At 50.0% G+C, this 23,547-nt stretch overlaps 2 protein-coding genes across 5 annotated transcripts; one reads left to right on the forward strand and one right to left on the reverse strand.

Moving 5' to 3' along the window:
- Positions 1 to 146: 146 nt before the first annotated feature.
- SIRT2 (sirtuin 2) lies at positions 147 to 13,254 on the reverse strand. 4 transcript variants are annotated; one of them, XM_044434912.1, is made up of 16 exons: positions 12,742 to 12,854; positions 12,524 to 12,603; positions 11,048 to 11,093; positions 9,766 to 9,882; positions 9,187 to 9,228; positions 8,328 to 8,434; positions 8,172 to 8,228; positions 7,181 to 7,249; positions 6,697 to 6,826; positions 6,282 to 6,341; positions 4,854 to 4,909; positions 3,315 to 3,391; positions 3,162 to 3,213; positions 1,898 to 1,965; positions 1,373 to 1,439; positions 147 to 1,189 (listed from the first exon to the last, which is right to left on the reverse strand). In XM_044434912.1, the coding sequence occupies exons 1-16, from the start codon at positions 12,755 to 12,757 to the stop codon at positions 1,028 to 1,030; spliced, it is 1,206 nt and encodes a 401-aa protein (XP_044290847.1). In that variant the 5' UTR covers positions 12,758 to 12,854; the 3' UTR covers positions 147 to 1,027. The 4 variants fall into 4 exon arrangements, with proteins under 4 accessions (XP_044290847.1, XP_044290846.1, XP_044290848.1 ...); XM_044434911.1 differs by lacking the exon at positions 12,524 to 12,603 and having other exon boundaries at positions 12,742 to 13,254; XM_044434913.1 differs by lacking the exons at positions 12,524 to 12,603; positions 12,742 to 12,854 and adding an exon at positions 11,952 to 11,993.
- Positions 13,255 to 13,595: 341 nt separating this feature from the next.
- Positions 13,596 to 21,882, forward strand: NFKBIB (NFKB inhibitor beta). Its single transcript, XM_044435174.1, has 6 exons — positions 13,596 to 14,186; positions 14,936 to 15,041; positions 16,517 to 16,745; positions 17,386 to 17,474; positions 19,103 to 19,336; positions 19,492 to 21,882. Exons 1-6 carry the CDS (start codon positions 13,762 to 13,764, stop codon positions 19,528 to 19,530), a joined length of 1,122 nt encoding a protein of 373 aa, XP_044291109.1. The 5' UTR covers positions 13,596 to 13,761; the 3' UTR covers positions 19,531 to 21,882.
- Positions 21,883 to 23,547: the final 1,665 nt, after the last annotated feature.

Genomic DNA, 23,547 nt, shown 5'->3' on the forward strand with positions numbered 1-23,547 from the left:
CACGGCCCGCCCAGTTGATAAGCTCCCAGCTCATCCCACTTTCACACTCCGACTGTTCTGCCAAAATGAACAGCCCTACACAAGCACAACTGCTTGCAGGAACAATGTCGCACACAGGGAAAGAAACACAGTATCTTCTCACAATATCAAGGTGCTTATATTTAATTGCAATTTTATAGTTAATGCAAGAAACAGAAGTAAAAGCTTAAACAGTGTTAAAATGGCTACCCTCCAAGAATCAAAACATTGATCAAATAAAACTCCAACCACCATTCGACACACTGTATAATTTTCAGCCAAGTGGGTGCCAAAGAACTCGTACTTCGCAAAATGAAGAGCTCTGAAGACCCACCTGCTTTCCCTTAACTCTAGGCTGTTGGTTTTTATTGGTAAAGTTCATTTTTATTCATTCTAATTGTCAAACTTCATTTTCCTGGAGTTTACTGAAACATGTTTTATGAATTTTTAAAATGTGTATCCATGTTATGAGGATTTTATTCTTGGAATCCTTTCAAGCTGGTATACATTCTTAAAGGTGGCCTAGAAATAATTTTATATAGCGTTAAGTTCAAGGCTGGTTTTGTCCACCAACCCCACATCACCCCCAATTACAGCTATTTTCTTGTATAGGTGAATTAGAAATAAAACTCTACTCCAAAACCTTAATCAGAACTCACAAAGGTTGGAAAATAGCTCAGAATATTCATATTGCTTCCTGACAATCCAGCTTCTCCCCCATAATTCCAGCAGTTTAGGGCTTTGCATCAAACACTCCCAAAGTCAACAGAAAAGACTTTGAAAGGTGGCACCTCGGCCTCTTCCACTTTTATTCTGCAACACCTGACATTCTTTTGGATTCCCCTCTGCATGCTCTCCTAGGCAAAAGCCTTTGGTTGATCCCGTGCGGTCGAGCCCCTTAAGGAAGTAAAGTTAGACAAGTCAGCAAGCTGCAAGGATCATTCAGCCTGTGGCCATTCTGAGTTGTCATTTATTCGCAGCAAGTGTCCCCCAGTCCTGCCCAGTTTCTTCACTCTTCTTTCTTGCCAGGTGGTGTTTCCTTCTCTGGGGACGAATTCTGCTTCTTCTCCCTCACCAAAGAGCAGGAGGCATTTGCCGCATCAGCAACAGCCTGCCCCGACTCAGCATCGATGGCCGCATGCTCCTTTTTAACCAGTTCCTCCAGCTCTTTCTGAGGGGAAGAACAAAGCAAAGCTAGGAATCTAAGCAAAAGATGGGTGGGAGATGTAACCTGCTCTAGGATGCAAGTTGCTCTCTCTCTCTAAGATGCAAGAGGGAGCCAAAGATGACCTTTCTTAATTCATCCCAGTTTGATATGGACTGCACCCCAATGACGGCTTAACAGCACAGATACCTTCCATCCCAGTAACTCTGCCAGGGCTAGACAACCCTCTTCACAGTCTCCAAGCCAGGCAACATCCCTGTGAAAGAGAAAATGAGACGTTAGGGGAGGCCCCCAGAAAGACCCGTGATCCAGTGAGCAACATTTATGCAGTGCTTTCTAAACATTCCAAGCAATTCACATACTGTACACTCTCTTTGCAGGGATCACTAACACTTGCAAGGCAGGCCAAAACTGCTTTTGCCACATTGCAGGTGGGCAGAATAAGAGAGAAGGGCTTCCTTAAAGTCGCCCAGTGAGCTCCATGCTTGCGCTATGAGGTTCCGCTACTCCCATACTCAAGAAGCTGTTTGCTATAGAATCAGAAGATGTGCACATGGATCATTGGGATAAATCCCCATTTATATAACTCCACACTATCATACAACTCCCTTTTTCAGCACCACAGTACTAAAGAGACCCAAAACGCCTGAGATGTCCTTAACTTAGGATCTCACCACCAGCCATACCCCACCCCCAGTCCCTGCCGTGACTTACCGGTATGCCTTTTCTGAATCAAAGTTCATCCCACAGCCAAAGCCCATCAGGGACAAGACAGGGTCACTCTGCAATTAAACAAAAAGCATATGGGTCAGGACCATCTAGTCCACATGAAAAAGCAGCAAACAGTAGAGGGCTATTTAACCCCCAGAAGGGATGCACATTGTCTGCAAATTGCTTCTGGTTTCTGTAAACTTCAGGCATTTAGAATTGAGCACATTTCTCCCAAAAAACATCCTTCCAAGTTGTTATCTCAGAATCTGAATCTGAACTGGAAGAAGAGGCGAGACCGAAATCCTTAGCTGAAGTGCCAAGAGGCCCAACAATATGCCAAAAGGCTGGTGTGAACTTGGACTAGTCTCATTCTAGGGAAACTGCTGACCAGGTACAGCTGGAGGAGGGTATAGCTTGATCAGTCCCAGAGTCAAGCATCAAATCAAATAAGCAGGTCAACTGAGCAGTATCCATCATTCCTGCCGTCTGCCCCACAGCAAAGGAGGCCACCTGGAGGGTGGAGCTCACTCTGGTTGGTTGGGAAGAGAGTGGAAGAATTCCGTTTGGAACCAGTTTCAGCATAACCCTAATTAGCTGGCTTTTAAAGTTTGCTGGTATCTTTTGTTAACGACTCCTGCAGCACTCCGTATCTCCAAGCCAATCTAGTTGGTCAACTTTAACATAACAGCATTCAGATGGACTCTCTCTATCAAAAGTTTCAATTCTGTCCCTATGCATAACTTGCTCAAATGACTCTAGATTTATTTTATATGGGTTATGTATAACCCACTTTCTTTCCTGTTGCAAGGCGCCCAGGAAACAATAAATCAACATTCTCTTATTCATTTTATCCTCCCAACAACTCTGTGAGGTAGGCTAGACTGAGGATCATGGCCCAAAGTCACTAGTGAGCTTTGTGACCATGTGCAAACTAGAACGTGAATCTCCCAAAGCCTAGTCCAACACTCTTACCACAATCCCACACTGGCTCTCCCTGGCATTGCAGGAATTATCTTGTACAACCGTCAATATTATCCCTCTTGGCACTCATCTATGAAGAAAATTGCTCCTGAAATACTAGACATCTCTAGCTCTCACTCATTCATAATCCTTCATCCTGAAGGCTCATGTTTTCTCAAATATGGCATGGAAGAGGCAGAGTATGAAAATGACATACTTTGCTTGCAAAGTGGTGGAAAAATGTGCTCCCAGCTCCAACTCCAATACCCAAGTGCAGCTTGTCAAACCAAACCAAACCAAATTTTACCTCTCCAGTCTTTTCTTTATTGATCAACAGCCGCGGGGTGTTTTGGGATACCCTGGAATGGACAGAAAACAACAAACGAAAAGGAGGGACTGGTGACTGTGCCTTACTAAGATCACTCCTAGGTCACAGCACCTACGCGGCAGAATGCCCTACCTGCTGACAAGAGAGGCGAAGGGTTGGACCTGAAGAGAGGTGCCCATGATAATAAGCAAGTCTGTTTCACGGAAATCCTGCAGATAAAGGGGTCACAGGTGGAAGGGAGCAGAAGAGAGAGTGTTGCTGTGAGGGACTGTGAATACCACGGAAAGACTATCACAGATCCTCTTCGCTTGTTTGTACCCCTCTCCCTACCGCTACAATCATGCCATGTGGCTGCCTGCCCTTTCTCAATTCGTTGCTTTTACCCAGCTATTATTTATGCAGGCCTGGATGAACTGCACATTCCTGCAGAGCTCTGTTCATTACAGTGCATAACAGGGCTTGTGGTTTGAAGCCCATGAGACCAGAGGCAATTATGGCTATGCAGCAGGGGGGGGAACCACTGGCTCTTGCAGTGCATGAACTCAGCACGGTAAACAGTTGCAAACCACACAGAGAATGATTTCTGGCCACAAAACTGAAGGACAAAGTACAAACAAGTCCACTGTGAGCAATATAAGAGATGGCTATGACTTATTCCTAAGGTTATGCTAAATGTTTGTCCACAAACATCTTTGGCAGGCGAAGCATGACTCAGTGCAAGGCTAAAGTGTCCCTCCTTCCCTTTTCCCCCAGAATATTTGTCTTTCTTTCTGGTTTGCTTTCTTTTCTTTCTTTGCAAGCCTCATTTGTTCCTATTTCAGTGACATTTTTTTTCTTCCTTGGTTAAGGTTTCATTGATCACGGCCTATCAGCGAAGCAGTGAGCAAGCTGCAACTCTGCATAACCTATTCAGCTATGTGACAACAATACCAAGAGAAACAAATCTGATGGGAAGGAAAGCCTGCTGGTCCCATGAGAAAACCCAAAGGACTGGGGAAGTGATTACCCTCACCTTCAGAGGCGGGGGACAGCCTTCTGCTGCAAAACTGCTGAAGGAACACAGTCCTTTTGGGACTGCTGCTCATTGCGTTCAGGCCAGTGCTATTTTCCAATAGGTTTATTTTGCAACCTCTTTGCCCAAGAGCTAAATTCCAGTTTGGAAAAGCAAAGGAAAAGCTAGCATTTTTAAATTCAAAGCTCTCACTGCAAGTGACTAAAGCTTTGGAGGGGGGTGGGCAGGTATTTTGACCTTTCAGAATTGGAGGGAAGGGGAGAAAATGGCACAAAAGTTAGGAAAGCACCAAATGGATGAGAATTTGGAGAATGGGGATGGGGCCTGTGAAAGGGGACATGGCCTCATAGGAAAGACTAGAAGGCTGGATTCTGACCCACGACGACCAGACTTGGCCCCCGGGCATGGATTTTGCACTCTGGTATAGGCCCTAGGTGGCGTACAATAAGCTGACATCAAGGAAACAAGTTATATTAAAAACTAAGGGAAAAAAGTCACAGGTCAGTATAAAAAATGGACCACCGACTGCCTTCCACCCCCAGCATGTGAGCAAGTCTTGATGGTTAACTCAGGAATCCAGAGGTCATGGGCACTGCAGACATGTCTACGTGGAGCTGTAACAGCCCAGGGACTGAGGATAAAAAAACTAGGGCACTTACTGACTGCATCAAAGAGAAGAAACGGGAGGGCAGGCTTTCCCCAAAAAACACGATGTCTGAATAGAGAGAAAAGAGAGACTGTGCCAACTGGTCAGGACTGCATGTGTAACATGATGCTTCTGTAGAAGCACAGACCTTATTCCCTTGAGAACTGCAGCTTTCATTAAAAGAAAGAGAAGAAAGTTTTTAACCCCAAGGGCTGTGAAGTTATGGCTGGGTATTAAATGCCAACTGACATCTCAGAAGCCACAGAAACTGTTGAATAAGATTTCCGGGACTTCAGTCTAGGTTTTTACCCCTTGCCATGATTCACAAAAGCAGAATCCATTATGAAAATTACAAACAACCCTACAGCAATCTGTATAATTTATGAAAGGTAAGGAACCAAGTCAGTATGACATAGTGAAAAGTTCAGTATTCAACCTCGTGCTCAGCCACAAACTCACTGGTTGACCTTGGGCCATCTCTTAGTTAAATCTACTCATGGGGTTGTTTTGCGTAAAGGAACGGCGAAGAGCCAGAAATAACATCCTACACACATGAACTCAAAGGTAACACCTACAGTTCCATGGAATTTATTGGCAAAGGATAATGCCTCAAAAGGAGCATCACCCCTTAGTCTTGCTGGCTTCTACAAAGGGCTGATTCACTCAGGCATGTCCTTCACTGTGGCTTTGTAAGACGTGATGGAGGGAAGGGCTGGGTTGAGAGCTGAGGTTTCACCAGCCACAGACCGTTTTCCCTGCAACATTTATTTATTGTCCCCAAGTACAAATCACCCAGAATGGATCTCTGAGCATGCACAGAGCAGTTTGCTGAACTCAGTCTAGCATTTACCTCCAGGAACTCCCCTTATGAACATGCCTGGGACCCATCCTATCAAGAGGGGCTCTCTGAAGGCAAGCATGCCTCCTCTCCACACTCTGCTCATTCCACAGTGTCTCCCACCTCTGCTGACACCTTGCCATGGGGGTGGTGCTCTGCATCTGAGGATTCCTCATCCTCAGAGGCCCCTCCTCTCTGCACGCTCATGTTGGCTATTTTCAGGAACTGCCTGGCTCAGCGGAGCATCTGGCCTTGAGATGCTTGCAATCTCCTCCTCCTCCTGCGTCCCAGAAGCTTGACCTACCCTATCCTCCCCAGTCTCTCTCTGTTTCACTTTCCAAGCCTGAGTCATCTGGAATGCAGCCAACAGTTCATGGGATCAGTTGCCCAAGATTGCCATCCTCCCCACTCCCAACAGCTGGGCCATTCTTTAGCAGCGGCGGCTCTACTGCAGACACTAGAGTTCTCTGTCCCCTGACCCAGTTCCTACATCAGGAAATAACTGGGGCATACTCTCAGCTCTCTTGCTCCAAGACCAAGGATATAACAACTTACTCTGGGGAAATGAACCGGGAAGGGGACCGTTTCAGGAGTGATGCTCACCTGGCTTCACAACACCCTGACATTTTTCACACTTGGGGACAAGACCTGAGAAGAACTTTTCTGAAAGGAAACAAAGGGAAGCCAGGTAAGCAGTGAACCCATTCTGCAATATTTCTATACGCATCTTCTCCACCTAACAAGCTGCTGCTCTTAGTTATGATTGCAAGCCCGCTGCAAGGGACATTAGGTAGTCCAAGATGACGTACTGAAATCACAGGTTGAAATCAGTTTTCACAACACTGAGATCACTGGTATCTTCTACACAACCCATTGTGTTTCTTCTCTACCATAAAATGTCATGGTAATGCAAAATTCCTCTGAAGCACATTCTTTTTCTATTTCAGACCCCTTTCCTCCATCCTGGAAGACCCCATGAGAATTGCCTCCTTGTCCCCACCTCACTCTGGAGGATCACCTTTCATCCAGTCCAGACTGTATGTCTTCCTGCAAGTAGAGCGGATACAGTGGGAAGTAAAGAAGGTTCCATGAGCTTCCACTAAATCTTCTTCATCCAGGCCAGCCACCCGCTCCAAGGTGTCAATATTCTGTGAGACAGAGAAATAAATCAAAACAAAATTCAGCCTTGTAAAAAAGGCAGCCCAACCAGGAATTGCAACTGATTTGGAGTTGCAGATAGCAAGGACTGTTCCAGGAGGCATTCTTCCCACTATGAAGGCGAAGGCAAACGCGCTAAAATAGGGCTAAGAAGTCCATACATGACAGGAGCACACATATTAAGTGTGGCAGGTTGTGCTGGCATTGAGACTACAAATCCCAAGAAACTTTGCACTCCAGCATATATATAAATGGCACCAGAGATTTCTCTATAAATTGTTGCATTAAAAAACTGTCCTTTATTCAAATGCACTGCTCTCTTTCTGCCAAAGAATAAGACTTACCTGTGTGTAGCAACGCAAGAGCAGTCCTTTCTCCTTCAGGAGGCGTATAAAGTAGTGGCAGATAGTGGGCTAAAAAGAAGTAAAGCTGCAGGTTAAGCTGCGGTTCCCAGAAATAACGGAGACATCCTGGGCTTCACCTGAGGCAGAGGAATAGGTCTGGCATCCAGCAAGTACTGCTGGGCACCTGCTAAGGCATATGGCAATATATGCTTTGCCTTTCAGACATAAAATTCCAGCAGGCTCCTGGTCTTGCCGTTTATCTTCTTCAAACATTGCTGCTGGCTGTTCACCTTCCCTCTTTAAACATGTAAACAATGGCATATGAAGAGATTAGAATCCTTGGCCTCCCTGGGCAATGGTGCAAACTGATCTCAGATGGAGATAGCACATGCAATGGTGTCTTGGAAAGGGAAAGCAAGGCCCACGGAAAGGGCACCTTGCTCCTAAAGCTGGAGCCAACACTGCTGAGGCAGTGAACAAGTTTGGCCAAGAGCTACTAAATGGCTGGAAGAAGTTCAGGCAACTCACACAAGAATGATACAGAGCCCGAGATGTGGGTTGTCTCTCTCCCACATGAGCCCCATTAGATTCAAATGCTCACACTGCCCAGGAAGAAAACCCAGGAGATTCTGATTGCATCTTTGCTCCACAAACTACGCTACCTTGGCTGTCCTGAAAACAAGGTGAAAAAAATAGTTTCATTCTTTAAATGTATGCCATCGAGTCCAAAAGATGCCTCTCCCCAGTTGTAAAAAGCTATTGTTGAAAAAATAGAGAAGGTTTTGGAAGTTCAAATGATTTCTAAGATGTTACAAAGCAAAACCCACTGTAAGTTAAAGATTATAGCCCTCACTCAAATCCAAGGCCAGAAGTTAGGAGTGTTGCCACCTAACTTCAATCCCTTGTAAGACATCCTATATCCAGTCCCTCTCCTTCAGTGATCCTCTAATTCTAGATCAAGAAAACTGCCAAAGAAAACACAAGCACTTACCTTGAAGAACCCTGGATAAAGCTCCCGGGCTAAAGCAAAGAATGGCTCTGGATGTTGCTAAATCAGGACAGAAAAACAGAACAGGTTGTACAAAGAAGGAAACCTCAATGGAGCACAGCACATTCCAGTTAGAAGCAAGGGACTCAAGTATTGTACCCTGAAGTAGCTGATGTCAAAAATGGCTTCTGGGTATGGTAGGTTGTACTGCTGAAGATTGGCATAGATTCCCGTGCCTGGTGAACGCAAGTCCGGGATCCCTGCAGCTGAGAGGGACAAAGACACTGTGTGAAAAGATGCAGTTGCAGAGACAGAAGGCCATCAAAGTAGCTGAAGAATCCTGCCAGGCACATAGTGCTGAAAGAGCCTGGTTAGAAATCATCAATTGCTTGTGTAGGGGAGGAAATTGTTACACAGATAAATTCTGTATTGATACAGTCCTTAATATTCACTAGTCTTTTAAATTATTTGTCTGCTTCATGGAAATTAAAAAATGGAAGGGGAAATGGATTCTCCATACCCTTTTAACAGTTAAAAGGCTGATATAAAATTGAAAGATAAACACGTATCTCCTAGAATGCAATGGATTGAAGACCTTGCAACATTTTCTGTGTATGAACAGGTACCATATAGACACCAACATCAAATGGATACTTATTTAGATATGTGGTTTGCTTTTCTTGAAGCCTTTGTATAATTAATAGAAAACATTTACTTCAAAAAAAAAAAAAACCACACACACACAGCAGAAAGAAGTTTTTAAAAATGGGTGCCATGAATGTACCCACTGTTGCCATGGCATCTGCAGAGTTGGGGACCCCTGCTGTACATACGCCAAGAGATGAGACTATTTATCACTATCATGGCTAGAGAGAACGCCAAGGCTTAGACATGCTCAATGGGAAAGATTTTCAGAAATGTTCCACCAGCCAGAATCACTTTGCTCCTTTACTTCATGTTGATACCGCCCAAAATAGGAGGAGGACATGCATGCTCAATAAAGCCCTGTGAAACTCACCAGTTGAGATTCCTGCTCCAACCATACATATTACCTTCTTGCCTGTAACAAAAAAAGAAAGAGGCACTTCTTAGCCTCCATCTCTTTAAATTCACATGATAGAACTCCAGCATGTTCCTGGGTAAAAACACCACATTTCAGAGCAGGCAGCCAAAGCAAGAGAGTTTGGGAGGTTCCATGGATAAGATATCAGCTTTAACAAGCTGGGGTGCAATCCCCCTGCTTAACCAAGAGCTGAGTGGGTGGCCTTGGACAAATTAGTCTTTCAACTTCAACTCCCCATCTGTAAAATGGAAAACAGGCAATCCTTGCTATTGAGAAAGTCCGTAACACAAGATCAATATTAATCAGTGTATCCTCTGATTAACACAACCTCTCCACCCACTAATGCAGTAGGTACACACTGCACACATCAATCCGTTCCCAGTTAGGGGCTCTTTATTCTACTCCCTTTCCATTGACTGAAGCGCTCCTCAGCACTGCTTCAGTTCAGCATTTTATAGCTCTTACAGAGGCTGATGGGGGAAGGAATTAAATGAAAAGGGTAGAAGCCAACCTCGAAAGGAAGAACTGGCTTACATTTGTCAGACAGCATGAACTTGCTCACACCCTCCAAAGTCAGCTCATCCAGCACCTTTTCAGGCTTCTCACTGCCCAAGCCCAGAGTCCGGGACAAGCAGTTTCGTAAAAATTCCACTGATATATGAGAGAGAGAGAGAGAGAGAGGGAGGGAGGGAGGGAGGGAGGGAGGGAGAGGGAGAGGGAGAGAGGGAGGGAGAGGGAGAGAGAGAGGGAGAGGGAGAGGGAGAGAGGGAGATGTCCATCAAGTTAGCCACAGGGGGTCCCTGAGGTCCAGGGCCTATGGATTTTGTTCTGAGCTGCTGCCTGAAGTAAAGTTCTTTGTTGCCCAAACGTTTGCTACTCTGTCTTGTCAAAACAATCTAACAAAATAAGAACTCTGAAACATAAGAGGGCCTTCTTCAGACTGTTTTGCAATCAAAACACAATAACTTTTCAATACAATAGAAGCAAACTGTATGAAAGGCAAGAATCAAACTCCTGGTTCTCTTCTCTGTTTAGGAAAAGCCTAGAGAGTGACGGGCAAGGCAGAGAGCTTGGCTGGGATCTTCCCAAATTCTGTTCACATTCTCATAAAACCAGTTTTCTTTTTTTCTGCTAAACATAAGCTCCTCATCCTGCCCAGATACAGCCAAAGACAATTTGATGACTGAGACAGAAACAAATATTGATTCCTGCAAAGCAATCTTTGAAAGATTTCCTGTCTTTTTATGGTAGTCCAAGATTTGCTGTCTATCTCAACTTGCTTAACAGTGAGGTGAGCCCTACATATTTCTAGAAGACATACCTTACTTACAGAGAGGCATTTGCAAACTAAAAAGTCCCTCTGCTAGCAATGTAATTTCTCACCAGAGAAGAGCCTGATAATGACATAGGAGAAGAAATAAGTATTGCTACGCTGTGGGTTCAAATTCCAAGTACCTAAAATACCTTCTTCCCAGACACCCAAACTTCCCAGATATGAATAGTTAGCTACCATGATACTGAGCAGGCTGCAAACACACAACTGCTGGCTCTTCAAGCAAAAGAACGAGCTACTTGGCTGCTCTTCGAGCAAGAATCTAAGTTCCTAACCTAGTTATTGTAAGTCAGGCATTATCCTTGTTTAGAAATGAATCACTTCTCATTTACTTTAGGCACAGACATTTCGTAATGACAGTAGTTTTTCAAATTTATACAAATATATTTTGCCTCAATTTATACATGCTAGGCTCCACTTACTTCATTAAGTAAAACCTGAACTTCCACAGGCCTACGTACACCCAAGCAAAAAAGCACCTACTTTCAGTCTGACCAGAAGCTCCAGCTTCGTCATCAGAATCCGAATCCTGAATTGAAACATAAACAGGGTGGGGTGGAAATTCAATGAATGAAATGTAAGATTGTCCTTTCTTAGCAGCCACTCTGAATGCTTAAGCTGAATCTACCATTGTATAACCTGACACAACTGCTTCTTGCACCAACTCTATCATTTCAAATATTTGAACGCTATCCATCTGTTCACCAGGCATCAACATATAGGAGGGTAGAACTGGGACTGACACGATCCACCAATGAGATTGAGCAATGCCTAAACTGAGAAAGATGGAATTACGTGGTGTTCTTGCTGAAATGAGTTTTCATGTCCCACTTTCCAAAAGCCCATTCCATGACCTCTCAGGATCTATTTGAGGCTCTGGTCACCTGTCCTTTGTAGCAGTTCCCATTGTTTCCCACCACTTCTTTTTGTTTCCAATAAACATCCTCATTCTTTGTTCCCCCAATCTGAAAGAGAGGGAAAGCAGTCCACTAGGACTGAAGTCCCAAATCTTTCATCTAAAGCCCAGAACTTCTGGGAGACCACCTACCCCAGCATCCTGTTATCCTGGGCACTTACTGAAATAAAGGTACAGACATTTTGAGTTGCATCTGATTTTCTGCCCACATGCCCTTCTCCTCCTACCACCTCCCCTTGGAATCTTTCAAAGAAGAAAAAAACCACATCTTTTTTATAAATGGGGTGCCCTTAGGAGTCAGGTCATTTATACACACTGGGACTTCATGTAAATTAGATGCAAATATATGCAGTGCTTTTGGCCCATGGGTCTCAACCCTGTATCTTTTCAGTACCTTGAACAACTCATGAGCATGTGCATGTGATTTTATTCTTAAAGCCAACCTTGCAGCCCTAAAGTACAGAAAGTTACCTCTCGACACTCTTTTGAAGCACTCATTTACATGAGGAGAAGACAGAGGCAGAGACAAAGGGCAGCCTGGTATCAATCAAGACCCGAGTCTCTCATGTGGAGTCCCAAATCTTTGGGAGGCCTTTCTCACCATACTGCTGCTGGGGATGCTTGCTAAGCAAAGTCACAAATGCCCCCCAAATGTTGGCCACATCGGATCCTCCCAACTTATTTATTAGATTTATATCCCACCTTACTTCTTTTTAAAGAACTCAAAATGGCTTGTCTCATTCTCCTCCTACCACTCTCAACCTTATTCCACAACAACCCTGTGAGGCAGGCTGGCCTGAGAGTCTGTGCCTGGCCCAGAGTCGCCCGCTGGCTCCACGGCCAGAAACCAGGCAGAGCCAGCCGAAGAGCTTAGCTGGCTCTTTGCCCAGCCGGGGGTCATCTCCCGCGGCCCCCTCCTCATGCCGCCCCGCTTGATTCTTTCTGCTCGGGGCCTCTCCCCCCTGAGGAGCCCCTTCGGGGCTGAGCGCCACCGCGGTTCTGGAGTGACACCCTCCACCCTCTTTCCTCGCCCAGCCTCTCACCGACGACCCTGAGCCCCTCTCGGTGGCGGCGGCGGCGGCGGCCTCGGCGGCGGCCTCGGCCTCGGCCTCAGCTCCCGGGCCTGCCATAAGACAAGACACAACAAAGAGTGGGCGAGTGAGGTAGCAGTTTCCTCAGCGCAGCGGAGGAGGCCGAGGCCTTCGCCTTCCTCCTCCTCCTCCTCCGTCCCGGGCCACCCATCCCGCATGGTCTCCGTTACCTTCCCCGCTTTCCATGAAGCGTCCCCGCGCCGCAGACTCCGACTCTGAGGGGAGCCGCGGAGCAGGGCAAACTGCACAGCCGCCGCTGTCACCCTGACAGGAATACTACAACCCCCAGGAAGCATCGCGGCACAACGACCAATCAAAAGCCGAGGCTCAAACGCCCCGTGGCAACAACACCCGAGAACAACAACAATCGCCACCACAGGACGGGGACAGCGCCCTATCCGGACGCGAAGGGGGCGTCCGTGTCAGCCAATGGTGGGCGGCAGATGGGGCCCTCTCGGGGCGGCTCAATAACCCGGCGTGCCTTGCGTTGCGGGAGGAGGGGGGAGGCTGGTGACGCTTTTTTCAAGCCCGTATGTCGTAACGGCTGAGCTGCCGGGCGGCCCCGCCCCTTAAACTAATTTCTGTTTAAGGCAGCCTAACGCGAGGTGAGAATGAAAAGGGAAAGGCGAGGAGGAATGAGAAATCCAACGACCAAACCAGCGCGCAGAATTAGGACGCGATTCTATACATATTTTGACAGAAAAGCCCTACAACTCCCAGCATGCCCCAGCCATTTTCTCCTGCCAAAATAGGAATAGCTTGCGTCTAATATTAAGAATAAGAATAGCAACAAGCCTAAAGGCGAAACCATAGGCAGGAACGAATCAACCCGCCTTTGCCTCATACGTCCAAGCACGGCTGGGCCTGCGAACTACCGTTCCCAGCTCGGGAACACAACGGCGCCGCGACGCAACCCGATGCCGGAGCGGGAGGACGCGCCAAGACCCCACTTCCCGGCATGCCTCGCGAAAGAGCGGCCGAAGGAGGCGGGGAAGGACTGCAACTCCCGGCATGCCCCGGGAGCGCAATTAGCGCGTCCGTCTGGGGATTCCCCAGGTGTTCCAATTCCCCTCCATGGCAGCTGTCGCAGGAGGAGCAGCTTGAGCATCCGCGGGACCGGGGCTCCCCTGCCGGGGCTCCCGTATGGCCCTGGGCTCCTTCAGAGCCGCGCCGTAGGACCCGCGCTCGCCATGGCCTCCTTGCAGGAGCAGGTGGCCCCGAGCGGGCCGCGGGAGCCCAAACGCAGCGAGGCCGGGTCCGTCGGCGACGACTGGTGTGACAGCGGCCTGGGCTCCCTCAGCGAGGCCCAGCTGGGCCAGCTCCGGGAAGAGGGCGGCCTGGTTGCGCCGGGCGACGGAGAGATGGGCGCGGGGGGCTTTGCGGTGACCTCTGACCCGGCCCTCCTGAGTGCCGGCTGTCCCCAGAAGACCCAGTTGGAGGAGGACGATCTGGAGCGGCTGGACTCTGCCCTGGGGGGCTCCCTGGCAGGCGATGAGGACGTGGGGGCCCTCGTGGAAGGCGTGGGGGCCGTGCGCCTCGAGAGTGAGGTGCCGGCAGTGGCCCCCGAGGCCTGGCTGCACCATGTGCTGGGTTTCATGACCGAGGACGGCGACACGTACGTACCTGGGGATGCAGGCAAGGTGACCCAGCCACGGTCGGCTGCGAATGCGTAGGAAGTCTCGGGTGATTGAAAACTGGAAACCCTGTCAGAAAGAAACTGGCCTTGAGTTTCCCCTGGCATCTCTCTTTCTCGTAAACACCAAAGAAATGTACACAGCCGTGCAGTTTGTTGGTTGCACGCTTGCTTCGGACGTGCAGCTATTGCACTTCAGGCAGATGCTCAGCCTGCAAAGCGCACTTTCCCCGAGCGTGAGACAGTCTCTCACAGCTTGAGGAGGCACTGTGTCTGCCGAAGGAATTTCTGTGCCTGTAGTGGCCGCTGCTCTGGCAACCACTACAGGTATCCATAGCTGAAGAGCCCCTTTCAAATTGCCACAGTTGGAAAGAAAAGATTAGAAAGCAGCTTTTCATCTCTAGCAATTTGTAATGATCCCTCTCATATGATCGTTGCTTGCATCAGAACATTCTGATCTCTTCTGAGATGAACGTAACTCAAGTCAAACAGACCTCTTTACTTAAGTAATGCTCAATTTAAATGTTGAGGCAATGCCTTTATGAGAACCTGCGTCTCTTTGAGCTTGCTTTTAGCAGCTCCCGGCTGTCTCATAGAACGTGTTTTCAGACACTTGAGTATTCCTCAAGACACTTCCCCAAGTTGACGCCATCGAGATAATCTGTCAACAACTCCTATCATTTCTGGCAGCGCAGTCCTTAACAGTGTCTGTTCTTTCCTGTCGCCTTCAGCGCTCTCCACCTGGCTGTCATTCACGAACACGAGGCCTTCCTTGATTCCATCCTGCAGTACACCCAAGGGACAGAATACCTGGATATTCAGAATGACCTTGGACAGGTTGGATTAAGATGCGCTTTGCTTCATTCTGTATGATCCTTGCTTACCCAGAGCTCAGAAAGACATAGGAGGACCGCCCCCCACCTCCGCCCCCGGCCCTGTTACAGGACTGAAGAAAGAATGTTTGGTTCGTTCCTTAATCCTTAAACACGTATAAGCTGCAGCTTCTAAGTTCTCAGTTTAAATTTCAAGGCTGTGTACAACTTTTTAAAAATTAAAGGTTTGCAGTAAGAATCAAAGCTCAAAGTAATGCATATGAAGACATTATTCTTAGAACAAAGAGCAGAAGTAAAAATAATAAAATATCAGCAAGTAGATCAAATACAATAAAAAGAACTGTTTGGCATAACCAGTGTCCTAAAACATAAAGTTACCAGGATTATCTCTTTAGCCTGTCATTCCATTGCAAAGGGTCTCTCTCTGGTTGCCGCTCCCATCACCTCTGAATGAAGAGGGAAAAGATCTTAATGTTTGAGAGGTTGAAACAGACGTTATTCAGATACCCTGATCCCATCCTATAATGAACTTTAAAGGTCATAAACAGCACCTTGAATAGGGCCTCAAACATGCAGGAAGCCATATTTGCATCCCTTTAACCTTCTGAAATCCGGCTATGCATTGAATGCAGGACTCTCAGCCCCTTTTGGGGTAACTACTAGGTTCTTTTCTCCCTCCGGGGGAGGAATCTGCGCCCTGGAGCTGCCTCGACCTCCTGCCGTGCTCCCATGGCCCAGGGTTTGGGGAATGCGCTTGGTATGCGCACTTTGCATTTCCGCACCCAGTGTGAGCCCAGTTATGCTCCAGACTGTGCACTTTTCCAAATCTTATGATGCAATTACTGGCTCAAAAATGGCTACATTCTGTGTACAAAAGATGTCAATTCTCCTGCGTTGCCCTGCCCCTCCCCCCGGTCGAAATTGCAGACTGATGTGGAAATTGGGTGGAACCTGCCTGTGACCAAAGATACATTAATCTGACACCCACCCGGGCCTGACTCCTGCGACTTTTCTGTGTGTCAGGCTGCCGTTAAAAGCCCAAGTGACCATAGCTTGCCTGGGGTGAGCATCTGTACTGTCCAGAAGGGCCCACAACACATCCTTGGCAGCTGCGCCCGAAGGATGGAAAAAGACCCTCTTCTGCTTGAGAGACCCCCTAAGTCAAAGTAGACCAAAATAGGGAAAATGGAGACCGTCCGGCTGGGTTTCGTGCAGCCTCTTACATGGCTGGGTTCCCACAGTGCAGCTCGGCGCTCTTCAGCCTGCTGCCTTCCAGGTGTATCGGGCGGCAGCTCTCAGAACGGCTGGCTGGTGGATGTTGGAGGCACAGTTTAATATATCCGGAGGCCGCCAGGTCGAAGTCGGCTGATGGGCCTGTGCACTAGCAGGCTCCCCGCTTTCTTAGTGCGTCGGGTGGAGGAGAGGGCCTCTGGAAACCCCTGCTCTGCAGGTAAGGGCTTCTCTCTCCCGTCTCTGCAGACAGCACTGCACATCGCTGTCATCCTCGGGGCTTCGGACTTCGTGGGCAAACTTGTGTCGGCAGGAGCCAAGCTGTGCGTGCAGGAAAAGGGCGGCCATACGGCGCTGCATCTGGCCTGCCGAGAGGGCCAGCGGGATGCTGCTCAGCAGCTCCTCTCTCCGCCCGTGGCACAGAGGCCCTGCGAGGAGAACAGTTTCCGGGCCCAGCTGGACTGCACTAACTACGATGGTACGTTTCCTGGGGGTCCTTGGGTAATATTTTCCTCTTGGAAGACCTCTGGAATGTGGTATCCATTGGGCTAGCCAGGAGCAGTTTTAAAATGAAAATGTTTCTAGTCCACATGGGGTAGGGGGAATGCACGGACAGCATTCCTTCTAAGCATAAAGTCTTAAATGTAAAGGCTAAAGACTGGTATGTTGTTTGGAGAAGATTGGATAGGCTTCTATGACTGATGGTTTTTGAGCTTTTCTTATTTCTTTGTTTAGTTATTATGTCCTCCTTTTCCAAACCTTTTTTTCTATTCTCTAGTAATATATTCTCCTTTCTTCCTTCCGTACTGTTGTGCTCACCTCAAATTTCCTTTTCCAAATTTCCTTTTTCAAACTCTGGAAAAAGCAAAAATTTGCAGCTGGAATGATCTAAACTGGGCTGATGTAAATGTATTCATGTAATTTGGTCTCTGGCCTATCCATGTTTGCTGCAGAATGCTAGCAATGGGAACTTTCTCTCTGTGCATGTGTAAGATTGCGGCTCTACTCATTTGCACATTTTGCTTGCAGAACGTTGACGTGTAATGCAAATAGGCAGATTCCTTTTCTGCACAGCTGCCTGGCTTGATTTCCACAAAACTTCTGTTGTCTTTCTGTAGGCTACACGCCCCTTCACATCGCTGTCTTGCGGAAAGATCTGGACCTAATCAGTCTGCTCATCTCTGCAGGATCCGATCTCAACAAACCGGTTAGTTTTGGAGGTGGCGGCGGTGGTGAAATCGATGCACGTGTGATTATCCTGTGTGACGGTATACGCTGACTTCCTGTGTAGGCAGCTGACGGCATGAAATTGTTCCTACCGCTACAGGGACAGCCTTGTGTTTTTCTCTGGCAGCGGTGCTACGAGCAGAAAGAAGTTTCCAGTGGTTTTATAGTTCCACCTTCCTCCAAAACCGGCTTCCTCCAGCCTGGTGCCTTCTGGAAATACTGGACTGCAACTCCAAGCTAACTGGAAGCTGATGGGAGGAGTAATCCAACACACCTGGAAGGGCGGGGAAGGCTGCTAGATAGTAATCGACCCGTCCAGCCAACAGGCCTGGGGCGTCTATGGGCTCCCGCAGCTTTTTGGACTCCAGCGCCATCATTCCCATCGATCAGCCCTGCTGGCTGGAGATCATGGGAGGTGGACTCCAGTCCCCATCTGGAGGGTGACAGGTCTCCCCGTCTCGGCTCGCAGCCCCCTGGGTGCTCCTCGTTAGTGATCTAACTGAAATTCTGCCTTGAGAAATGCTGAGCCTCATAACCTGTAGCGTTATGCGAATGAAGCCATGTTTGCCCAATTTATTCTGGCATTTTGGCCTCTTGCCAGAACGCCGCCTCCTCCTGCACCCTTAGGAGTGCTCGGAGCTATTTTCTTGTCTTAAATTTAATTTCTGTGCGAGCTGCTTCGAGGGCTTCTTGGGTAAATCCTTTAACTCCATTGGCTATTCTAGCTAGGAGTGATGGGAGTCGTAGACCAATGCACCGGGAAGACGCCAGGTTGAGCAAGACTGACTTAGATGCAGAGCACGAGAAGTTCCCTGCCTCCACCACTAGGAACCTTCCCTTGCCGCCCTTCCGGTGTCTGTGCCTTCAGCAGGCACCGGCTGCCGTGTTCCGGATATATTTCAAGCCCTGAGGCCTTGGAAATTGCTTGTTTTTAAACAAAGATGAGCCAGAAAGCTGGGCCTTCACCCAGGCTAGGCCTGTACTCCACACATGCGGTGCTGTGCGTCCGCAAGGGATGCCTCACATGGGGCTCGCAGATACGTTATCTAAAGGAACGCTTGCACCCATACATGCCCTCCCGCCCTCCTCCGGGAACCCTCTGTGAATGAGACTAGGAGGGTGAGCACCCAGAGCAGGGCCTTCTCTGCGGTGGCGCCCCATCTATGGAATGCGCTCCCCAGAGAGGTCCGCCTGGCGCCGTCGTTATTTGTTTTTCGGCGCCAGGCCAAGACCTTTTTAGTTAAAACTTCTTTTAACTGTTAATTATTAACTAGGGTTTGTTTGTTTTTTATTATTATTAGCCGAGAATGCACTGGGGGGGTGTTATTTATTGTATAAGTTAGTACTTATTTATTTTATTACTTCTGTATTTATTTATGTGTTGTGAGCCGCCCCGAGGCTTTGTTGCGATGGGGCGGCATAGGAATGTTTGAAATAAATAAATAAATAAATAAGCCAGTGCTCTGGGCTGGAGTAGAACGTTAAGCTGCTGAGTAGCCCTGGCAGCGCAGCATTTCCACCCCAGAGCAGGACTTCACTGACCAGCGGCCCCACAACTGCTTGGACACCCGCTGCTGCCCGCCTCACCTTTTCTCCTCTCACCGGCAGGAGCTGAGTTGCGGCCGCAGCCCCCTGCACCTGGCAGTGGAGTCACAGAACCCTGAGGTGGTGGAGTGCCTGCTGCAGGCCGGGGCGGACCCTGAAGCCCGCATGTACGTGGGCTACACCCCCATGTACAGCGCTGTGCACCGGCCCGACCAAAAGATCCCGCAGCTGCTGCGGGAGTTTGGCTCTGAGGAGCCGGACTGGGACTCCGAGGAGAGCCTGGACAGCAACAGCGAGGTGAGTCCGGCAGCTGGCCGTGGGAACCGGTGCCTGAGGCCACCGGCGCGGCGTCGGCGGGACACTGCGGCCCGTACAGTCTCGGCCCTTGTGCCCAGTCCCGCCCACACCGGTGCCTCGGGGAGGGAAAGTAACGGCATTTTTTGCTTTGTCAGGAGGAGTATGACGACATTGTTATCAACCGTGGGCATTAGACGACCCGTCGAGGAGCCCACCTTGCCCCTGGGCTGCAGGCCATTCAGTGTCTCTCTCCTGTGGCCCCAGCCATGATTCTGTAGCGATGGCATCTTCACTGTGAGCTTGACCCAACTTATTTATAAGGGCTGCAGCGGGAGCTGCCCTGTGCCAGCAGTCAGCAGCTCCTCAGGCCCCATTCCGGTGTATCCTTCCATTGTTGGTGTGTTTTTCTGTCTGTTTCCAACGTTTTAGTGAGTTCTGGTTTTCCGGATGTGCAGTGTCCCACATTAAACAGGTGCATTTCGGGGGGACCCTGCTATCGCTGGCTTTGCGCCTCCGAAACGAGCATCCACGAGCCTCGCATCTCCCCCCGTCCCACCTGCCCGCCCTTGCTGCGTGTCGGGGCTTTTTGGCCCGTTAGGATTCATTCACACCAGCTGCAGCTCTGAATGTGGGACTCACACACACGCACCCGTCTGCCATAACAACTTACTGGAGGGGCAGGCAGGCCGGCAGGCAGGCGGGCGATCTGCGGGTGGCCCTCCCCACCTCTTGGCCCAGCTTCCCAGTTGCCCGCTCCTGCCTCACAGGAGAGCCCCTTCCCTTTGCAGTTAAGCCTCTGCCTCAGGATCACCTCCTCCTCTCAGCTCTTGACCTCTTGAAGCCTGCCAAACCTCACCTTTGCCACACCTGAGTCTTGCAGGTCAAGCGGTGTTTGGGCTGGGAGCAGGGGAACGTGGAGTGGCCTCTTTGCTCCCTGCTCCAGTTGGTGGGACGAGGGCTGCCCTGGCCGTGGGCCTCCGACCCCTGCGCTCGAAGGGGCAGAGAGCCTCTGGCGGTGTGCAGGCTCCGCCCCTGCCTCCTTGCCATTCAGCAGCCGGCTGCCCACCTGCCCTCCAGGTCTGGGAGAGCAACTGCAAGGCCGTTCCATTCTCCTGGAAGGGGCTCACGGTTCGGTCGCAAGCGATGCTTCTGAGGAAGGAGGCACGCAAAGCCCAGAGCTGGCTCCAGACCGCTTGGCCCCCGCCTGGGGCTCTTGTCCCGCTCCCAGACCTGCCTCAAGGAGCGCGTGGGGCGCTTGCGCTCCTCTCCTTTGGCCACGTGCTGCTGTCTCCTCGGTTTCCTTCGGCACCCGCGCTCCTTCCTGCCACATATCCAGCTGCCAGGACTTGATCCGTTTCTTTCCGGGGCACGCAGAAAGCCCTCTTGGGTTGCCTAGGGACGCAGGACACACTCCCACCCACCTTTGAGTTGGGGTCCGAGGCTGCAACCGCCCCTCGTTTCCGTCAGATGACAGAAGACGGCAGCTGCTTGGGGGGGGTCTCCTGCCGTGTTCTCCTGGCCAGCGCTCAAGACTGGAGAGGTCTGGAATGGTGCCTGGCGGCGGCACGAGGAGGAGGGCTTCTCATTCCCTGCTCCCGGGCAGCCAGCACGAGCCGCCTGTTGTGAGGACCAGTGCGGCAGAGGCCAGGCTGAGCACTTTGGAAGAGCTGCCTGCTCGGCGCTGCGTAGGAACAGACCCTGGAAGACGCCCCTCCGTGCTCCACGCCGCCGCCTGCCGCGTTTCTGGCTGTGCTCGGCGCAAGGGGAGGTGGCCTCTCCGTCCGAGGGAGCATGTCCTGCCCCGTCCTCCTTGTGTAGGCTTGCAGAATAGTCCCGTCCAAGGTTTGCACTCCTCTTCCCATGGGGGCTTTTTCTGGAACAGCACGGGGGCTGCCTCGGCCTTCCTGGAACTGGCCGGCAGCCACAGCCGAGTCCTCGCCCCATGCCGCCTGGATCGCAGGGGCAGGTGTCTCCCAGCCAGGCCACGTCGCATTCCTGGGAGCGCGATTTGGCTTGTGAGGGGACGCACACCCGCGGCGGGGGGCTGCAGGTGGCCGCGGGGGCTGGATGCAGCCCGGGGCTTCCCACCCCGGTGCAGCTTGCCTCTTCCTCAGGTTCCGCCCGTGGTCCTCCCTGCTGCGCAGCTGCGGTCCCCCTCGTGCCCTCTGTGGCTTCCTCCGCCGTTCGGATGAGCTGCCCCTAGCGGCCGCGGAACGCCCAGGGCGATGCGCTGTCCCCCTGCAGCCGCAGAGTCAGTCTCGCCTTTCTCCCCCTCTCTATACCTGCCATGTGTTTTGCGCAAAGGGGGGGAAATCATGAAGCATTGTGTACATTCTTTGAATTCCCCTCCCATCTCAAGACGTGTGCCCTGCCGCTCACAGGGCTGTGCTTTGAAGCTGCTGTGCGACCTCTTGTTTTAATCCACACCTGCGATTCAGTCCCAGCTCTTGACTCTCTCCGTTCGTCCCTCCTGCCTCTGTGTGTTTATTGTACCATGTCTGTAGGTCTGTCTGACCAGATTGAAGTAAACGTGGTGGATTTCTGTGTGCCTGCTGGTCTCTTTTGGGGCTGATGGGGTGGGCAGGAGCCGGTACTGGGGTGCATGGAGCAGGAGAAGGCAGGAAAGGAATCCTAGGACTGTGGTTTTGTGTGTGCACGGTCCTGCCACACGTGGGAGGGGGGCTGCCCTGGGGCATAGGTGGTAGGAGGAGGTTCTGCTGCCCCATCCCCATCTCAGAGCTGCCCCTCTCCAGCCCTCTCCCGGTGAGGACAAAGGTGGGCCGCTAAAGTCCTGTGTTATAAGCAGGGCTGTGACCTTGGTACTGGCGATTCAGTTCCACAGCCCCGAGTCAGTTTTCCCCTGGAGCTCATTTGGCTGGCGTCCCGTTTTGCACAGCACACAACATGCTTACTACTTGCGATCACTTACTCTGGTTTTGCAGCGCAGCCTCGCCAGTGGTCTGTAGACTACCTGGAATCTCATTCAGACCCCTCTCCTGGCTTCTGCAATTTTGACAGGGGATGTCTGCATGCATCTTAGCATATCTTTGTAACACAGAGGGCTAGAAACTTGCCTTTAGAAAGAGGAGGGAGTGGAGGGAAAACCTAAACAGTATGTTCAGTGCCACTTCATACCCCTTTCTGCCCTCCAGCACGATAAAACGAGACACGCACAGTCTGACTTTTTGGAGGAATTGCATTGATTCCAAGGACCCTTCCCCTTCTCTCTCTCCATTCCTCCCCCTTCCTGCAAGTGTTTTCTGTACCTGTAACCAGCTCTGTGACAGACAGCAATTCAGTCATGAAAGGATACAAATCCAGAGATCCCAAATTCCTGCCTTTCCCAGCAGACTTGTGCCAAAGGTAGCTACAGCTGATTTCTTCAAAACCTCCTAATTATATCCCACAGCCATGCTTTATGCCATCAGCCTCCACCATCACTGAACCGTCAAGTCCGCCCCATTGAATTTGGCAACTGTTAAAGGCACAGGAGCTCTTCCAAAAGATGGGGACAACCTTGGTCCCTCATAACCCCTCTGTAATTAGAAGCCACGCTCTGGTCCCTGCTGCTGCTCCCACTTTCAAAGGAGGGAGTTTCTAAAACAGCAAAGAGCTCTGTGAGAGACCAGACAGAAGCCAGTTCTTCTCTTCCTTTCCCTTTCCTCCTTTGAACAAAGCCTTCTCGCCACTGAAAAAAGCACACACCCATCCAAGGAGATCCCAACATTTGCCTCAGTTCTTCTGGATGTCACTTTATTAAGCTGACTCTACAGCAGTGATTAAAGCAAACCCCACCCGGCACAGAAATCCTAACGTAACGCACCCACACAGCGGAAGAAACAAGCAGGACTCTCCATCCTGCCCAGGCCGTCTCCAGGGCCCTTTGCGCCGATGCCCGGAGGGGCCAGTGAAAGGAGGGCAAAAAGGAAGGCTTCCAATCTGAACAGTCACCGCCATAGATTGGGAAAGGGTGGATAAATCAGAGGCACTAGGAGGCGTGAAGGGAGGGGGTTTCCTGGCAGAGACGCCCCTTAGGGCGGACACGGCAAAATTATGTCAACCGTGGCTAAGACATGGTTTGATAAGGGGAGCTTTTTTAAAAAGGACCCTGCTTTCATCGTGGAGCTGAAACAGTTGCCTGCGGGCAGGGGAGTACAGCCGCATCTGGTAAGGCTTCCTCCTCGAAGGACCAACTGCCTTGTTTCCCAAAT

The sequence above is a fragment of the Varanus komodoensis genome, unplaced genomic scaffold (genome assembly GCF_004798865.1).
Source record: "Varanus komodoensis strain SLA01 unplaced genomic scaffold, ASM479886v1 scaffold29_1, whole genome shotgun sequence".
Lineage (NCBI taxonomy): Eukaryota > Metazoa > Chordata > Lepidosauria > Squamata > Varanidae > Varanus > Varanus komodoensis.